Source organism: Amblyomma americanum, chromosome 1 (assembly GCF_052857255.1).
Source record: "Amblyomma americanum isolate KBUSLIRL-KWMA chromosome 1, ASM5285725v1, whole genome shotgun sequence".
Classification (NCBI taxonomy): Eukaryota; Metazoa; Arthropoda; class Arachnida; order Ixodida; family Ixodidae; genus Amblyomma; species Amblyomma americanum.
The window spans coordinates 400,093,598-400,100,204 of record NC_135497.1 but is presented as its reverse complement, the minus strand read 5'-3'; the positions used below and the strand labels follow the sequence as shown (position 1 = coordinate 400,100,204).

General features: G+C 48.9%; 1 protein-coding gene across 3 annotated transcripts; it reads right to left on the bottom strand.

Moving 5' to 3' along the window:
• Positions 1–1,014: 1,014 nt before the first annotated feature.
• Positions 1,015–5,584, bottom strand: LOC144102276 (uncharacterized). Of its 3 annotated transcripts, none has more exons than XM_077635582.1 (3): positions 5,127–5,584; positions 2,820–3,049; positions 1,015–1,144 (listed from the first exon to the last, which is right to left on the bottom strand). In XM_077635582.1, the coding sequence occupies exons 1-2, from the start codon at positions 5,454–5,456 to the stop codon at positions 2,867–2,869; spliced, it is 513 nt and encodes a 170-aa protein (XP_077491708.1). In that variant the 5' UTR covers positions 5,457–5,584; the 3' UTR covers positions 1,015–1,144; positions 2,820–2,866. The 3 variants fall into 3 exon arrangements, with proteins under 3 accessions (XP_077491708.1, XP_077491715.1, XP_077491723.1); XM_077635589.1 differs by having other exon boundaries at positions 1,037–1,140; XM_077635597.1 differs by lacking the exon at positions 2,820–3,049 and having other exon boundaries at positions 1,037–1,144.
• Between the last annotated feature and the right edge of the window lie 1,023 nt (positions 5,585–6,607).

Here is a 6,607-nt window from a genome sequence, read left to right as displayed (position 1 = left end):
GCCTATGAACCTATCGCTCAAGGCTGCTGATGTGCAAGATTCGAGCATGCTAATATATACGTGCCTTTTTAACCCCTTCCTTGTATCTAGTTGTTCACAACTCCTGGTGTGTTGTTCGCACAGGTGATGTTTTAGATGGCAAACCCGCCGAGCTTATGTGCAATATTTTTTTGTTCGGGACATGGTGCCACCGGCTTTACCATAACATTTCTTGTTGCTCTTCTATAATGATGTATTTTATAAAATGTGTGTGACCGAGTATTTTTTTCCTGTACAGTTCATATTGTAAGCAAGAAAAAATAAACCCTATTTGAAGCCACTCCCGTTCTATGTCTGCAACTGAAAGAGGCGGCTCAATGACGGGGAATAAAAATAAAGTACAAACAGCTCTGGCTGCATTATTCCAACCCGCATGAACTAATTCAGCTTGCGTAGGTTCTCCGGGAAGCTTGGTGGTATTTCCAATACATTTCTACGATCCGAGCGTTTATTACGTCTATATGTATGGCATGCTTAGAAATGACATATTAAAGCAAGCTTGTGCTCCACTTAGACGATGTAGTTGAATATTTTAATAGCCAAAGGTAAATCAGAATCGAAAGAATTGCTATCGAAACAAAAACAAAGCTGAAGCGCACGCCCAAAATCTCTGAGGACGAAATTAGCGGTCTGACCACCCGCCCGGGGCGCTGGCGGCAGTGTAGTAGCTCGGCCGCAGGGCCCTACGGGAGTGTCCGCTCTTTACGTAAGTATGTTTCTCTATGTGTTAAGTGTCTGTGACCCGACGGGCAGACCATCAACGACATTCGGGCAGGTTTATGGGCTCCCACATGCTCACCGGCATGCTGCGTACGCGCAGGGCGTGGCCTTGAAGAGATGACGTCTGTGCTTGGTGCCAATTTCTGGGAAAGTGTTGATTTTGAGAGAAAATGAGCATGCTGGGAAGCTTCTGTTAAAACGTCCAAAGCCGGACTATTTGTGTCGATCTCGTTTAAGTAAGCGAGCCCGTTTGCGCGTCAACCAATTATGTATTTCTGAATACTTTCAAAGGAAAACAATGTAGTCAGACAGGCCCCGCCATTGCTTGACCCCGGCACTTGTCGAGAGCACCGAGAAGACGGCCGCTGGTCCTCGCGCAGGCTGTCTGGAAGAAATCAGTAAGTAAGGCTTGAGAGATGACTCTGATCCTCGCTGTCTAGAATGCCTACAGTACGAATAGAATCCAGTACACTAAGCTCAAAATCACATTGTAGAAATGACTACGCAACGTGAGTACTTCGTGCAGGTGCCGATAAAACCGCCGCAGTTATATACTGCGTTTCCAACGAAGACTGAAATTGAGGGGCACTCAATGACAGTTACAAGAGTTCGGTACACAGCACTCCTGTAGCACGCGCTGCTATCACGATTTATTTTGGCGTACGTCAGTTATAATTGACTTTAATGATAATTTGATACATCGTCCGTTTACATGCAGAGAATTGATTCCAGGTTGTGTACACACAAACCCACTGAACTTTTTCGCGCCATTGAACTCGTTTCCTTCTCGATTAAATAGTATTAAATGCAGCCATCTGTGTATTGCACGCCCTCCTAAGCTCATTAAAGCATCTCTAGTCGAACAGTAAGAAAGCGATTTGCAAGTTTTATTGCATATTTTCTCAAAGAGGAACCGAAATCTGTCTTGCACTCGTCGGGTTGTCTTGGCTTAACATCTTGCCCAGCTGGTTAATCGGGTATGTGCAAAAGAGCCTTCCGATATCGAACGCTAAAGAAAAAACAGTCATCGATTTTGCCGACGGCGTCATTGCCTATTTAGCTCCGAAGGGGTGCAAAATGACAAAATTTTGCCTTATGCAGCCATTATTCCTAAAGTTATGAAAATAAACATTCACTTTAGTACCCTTTGCGTAATTACATTAGCCTTTCTTGAGGCGTATGTTCTGAACGGCCGCACTGTTTTTATTAGAGGACAGCACCTACGACATTCCTAAGGGAGGAATATCGAGGTACGCAAAGCCACCGAAGTGTGCTCTTCGCTGCTAGGAAAACTCGATACCTATTGTCTGGAAGGGCACTACCGCTATCAAGGCATCACCGCATTGGGGGGCAGGGCATTCAGTCGCCGGCCTTAATGACCCCCCCCTCTCCCGCGAGAGCTCATCCTTCCCCAGCGGAAAAAAGTCATCGGCCCTTTGCGACCCTGACGAGGGCGTGGGCGGTCCCACTACCCCTTTGGCCCCCTGGACAGCGTACAGCGCGCGACGCGCTGACATTCATCTGCCGCCTCTCGACTCCCCACGAGGATGGCAGCTCCCGTCCTGGTGGAAGAGGCAAACGAGCCACTGGCGCAGTACACTTCTAACAGCTGCGCTCGCCATTCATGAATGCATGCAAAGTCCACCAGGAAACAGCTGTTTACAACCTCTGAAAAACGCAAAGTGAAGGTTAACCTTTTACTATGAAATGAGGCAAAATATCACACGTAGCATATCTCATGTCCCGCCCTCGGAAGTGTGAAATACGAAGTACCCAAACATATGACGGCACTTTTCATCCTCGAAGCTTGGCCAGCCCCGGATGTAAGTACGCTGATGGGTTTGACATCTAGCTGTGTTCTCTAAATGGTGTCACACTCATCTACTTGGCGCCACTGAGGCACCCAAACCAACGCGAAGGAATTTCGCCACACTCCCTGGCGGCGAGTGGTGACACGTGTGTTCCCTCTAGTAGTACTTGAAAGTGTACGTTATGAGCTGTACGCAGACACCGGTTAGATGCTGACGCAATGTGCATACGTGTGTGGAATATTTACTCACGCCATCGTACCGGACAAGCAGCAGCAACAGCCCGAAAAAGACCCGTCCTATGACCAGAGCGGCCGAATGCGCCTTCGAAAGCGATGCGCCGCCAGCCCCGCGGCTGTTGTGGAGGTCGGCCAAGCGAACGCCATCGTCAGCAGGGCCGCCTCTGCCGACACGGAGATGCGAGGAGCGCGAAACGGACTTTTTGCGCTCGAATAGGCGACGGGCCACGCCTCGGTCGGCGGCTGCAGAAAGTTTAGAGACGATTCAAGCATCCGTGCTCCAACACAGAATCCGTTCAAGAGAATTGTGTTTGCCGACGGTATTTTCTCTGTTACAATAAACGTACTGCTCACTGAGGTGCAGTTCATGAAAAAGAAAATTCAATAAGTGGGTCATGCAATTTATTTCACATGCAGCCTTTCTTCTTATATCGGAGTCTGCGTAGAAGAAAAAATCACTTTACAATTACACATTCGTAGAAACACGAATGATGGCCGCTAGCAGCTTGTACTTCGTGATTTTTCAAATTATTTTGCGCCTTCGATTTTTCTTATTAAAGATTTAGCAAGTTCATCTGGCGCGCTTTCATACTACGGCAGCCAGATCAACATGTGGGTCCTGAAATTTGTAAAGAGACACTGATTGAGGACAAAGGGAAGTTGGCCTGCATCGACAAGCTGCGTCATTGCAACGACAAAGGAGCCACTTACCATCGAAAACGGAGCTTTTCGTAAACCAAACACAGTTGGCGCCATCACCGGCCAGTATCGCAAGTGTGGTGCGTCGATATCTTATATTCTGGCCGTATCCCAGAGGCTATGCTACACAGCCATTCGCTTCAATGCCGGACCAACCAGCCCTTTCCGATGTGCACGTCACTTGTATAAAACGAGGTAAAATACTTAAATTCAATTTTCTCCGCTGTAATTTGTGCTGCCGCAGAAAAGTTAACATGCCCAGAATGAGTCGCAGAATCAATTATCACCGAGAACCGTAATTTCACAGTGTTATCACCAGTGTCCCTTTAATGAGTGATGTGCACCCTGCCCGACCGTAGCTAAGGATCATGACATTTTTCACGGGCAGCTTGGAGCTCGCGACGCCGCACCTCGGGTGTTGCAGGCGGCTGACGCTTGATATCTGCTCGTTGCTCCGGCCGCGAACGCACGCGCGGATGCGACAGCCCTTGCCGCGCTTGCGAGCTGCGGCTGCTAGTCTACGCACGGCGTCCTTTGCCCGAGCTTCTAAGCGATGTTGTTCCTCCATGCGACTGAGACGAGCTTAATTCACATGGCTACTGCGGGACTGGCAGCAAAACGTCAGCGCTCCTCCTGGAAAATGAAGTTTCACAAGCCAATAGCACCGCCATAACACGCAGCCCTGCGACTGAAGGAAGCAACATTGAGGAGACCCCACTGCAACGTTTAGTCATATTACGGATCGTGAAACCAGCAGCCCTCATCCGCATGCAGAGCTGCATCCTTCTGCCTGAAGTAGCGAGTCTGCTTATTGCTAGTTGTAAGGAAAAACGGTTTCAGGCTATTCAGGCTATAAAGGACGTCGTATTGGAGGCCTCTGGATTATTTTGACGCCCTGAGGTTCTTTAACGTGCACTGGCATCGCACAGTGCACTGGCCTATAGCATTTCACCTCCATCGAAATTCGACCGCCGTGGGCGGGATCGAACTTGCGCCTTTCGCGTCGGCAGCCGAGCGCCATCACCACTGAGCCACCGCTGAGGCTGCGTCCTAAGTAACGAATGGAACCAGAAGAAAGCTCACAGTGGGTGGCACGCCTAAACTGTGCCGCGAAAGAAGCAGTGAACAGAGCAGCCCATGAGTGCGACTAACCCTGTTAATCAGGTCGCCTTTCTCGTCGTGCACAATTCTTTCGTGGCACGTCCTGCACTTCGGCCGCACGCAACGTCAGGTGAGTCCGGGCTGCGGCGGCCGCGTATCGATGGAGGCAAAACGCAAAATGACGCCCGTGTCCTGTGCGATAGTTTGATTCCCAGGTGGCCGAAAGTTATCCAAAGCCTTCCACTACAGCCTTTCCTTCTCTCTTCCTGGTTTCAATCCCTCGTCCTTCGCATCTCTCACGGAGGGCCTGACGTGCCCACCGAACGCTATAAGTCGACAGCAACAACTACGCATAGGCCAGGAACCCAAGCCTTGAGATATAGCATTCTAAAGCGGGCATGAAAAGGGCGCTAGACCGCTCGCTGGCTATATTCAGGAATGTGGTGTGTTCCCAAGACGGGATAGAGCACTGCGTCTGTTCGCAGCGGCCAGCAAAAAAAAACCAAAGGAAATGCCTCACCGTGGCGGTCGCTGCAAGGTCGGCTAAAGGCTCCGCTGGCATGGGTGCACATCCGTGCGAGAGCTTCCCACGACATCTGCGGTTCTTGTCCTGGAGCCAGGTGGTGCCGCACACCGTCAGCGCAGAGTGCCCCGTGGGTGGAATGGCTGAACCGGACAGAAGAGAGGTGCTGGGCGAGCTCGGTGACCGCGGACCGCTAGAATCAATGTGGAGCGCTGGTCGTGCTATGACATCCCCTGCCGTTGCTGAAGTCGGCTCCTCATTCAGCAACAGCCATCCATCCACGGTGTAGTCTGGAACCTCTTCCGTGGCGCCGAGGCTACTAGCCATGGAGTGATCGAACAGCTGAAGGCCCAGGCGTACAAGTTGGCCACGTCGCTCGACGAAAGATACTTTGGCCTGGACTGCGCAGATGGAATAGGAGAGCGTGTGCAACGAACTCCACGAGGCAATCTTCTTTGCCTTCTGCTCTCTTTTCCGAATGGCGCACGTGCAAGAACCAACGCTGGCAATAGCACGTGCAGGTGCACGCGACAAATTTTAAAAACCAAGGGCAGAAAAAAAAGGAAAAATATAATGATGTCATGAAATTCGAAAACGTAAATCACAAGTGTCATCGGTAATGATTATTGGTCTGCTGATTATGAATTTTAATGCAGCGAGGGCAGCTCTTCCATTTGGCGCTGTGGCACAAGGTGCGTTTACTCAAGATGGGGCCGAATAGACGCTGTCGTAGCAAATTCAATAATAATAATAATAATAATAATATTAATAATAATAACTGGTTTTTGTGGAAAGGAAATGGCGCAGTATCTGTCATATATCGGCGGACACCTGAACCTCGCCGTAAGAGAAGGGATAAAGGAGGGAGTGAAATAAGAAGGGAAGAAAGAGGTGCCGTATTGGAGGGCTCCGGAATAATATCAACCACCTGGGGATCTTTAACGTGCACTGACATCGCACAGCACACGGGCGCGGAAACTTTTTTCTTGAGGCGCTCACTAAAGTCATCCCCACCTAGTTAGTGTTCGTTGATTGGCGTACAATTCCCTCATCCGTTCTTTACAAGATTATGCTACAATCATCTGGGACCCTTTCACGTTAATAAACATTCAAAAATTAGAGCGAATAAAGCATAAATGAGCTATATTTGTTTTTAACTCATATGGCCGTGCATCTGTAAGTGAGCTCGTGAGGCGAAGTGGGGTACTCCCAGTCTTTGAGCGCAATCGTGTTTGCCGATTAAAGTTTTTCTTCCAGCTTATAAAAGGTCATTATAAAGTTAATACTTCTAATTATTTTGCTTACTACTCAGGTAATAACACGCGACAAAGGCATGCACTAACAATAACCCCTTTGAACGCGCGAAATAACTGCTTTATATATTTTTTTTCGAGGGCAATTACTGAATGGAACAAACTTAATAGCGAGACTGTTAATCGTAATTCTTTACTGATGTTTGAAAAGTTTCTGCAAATGTT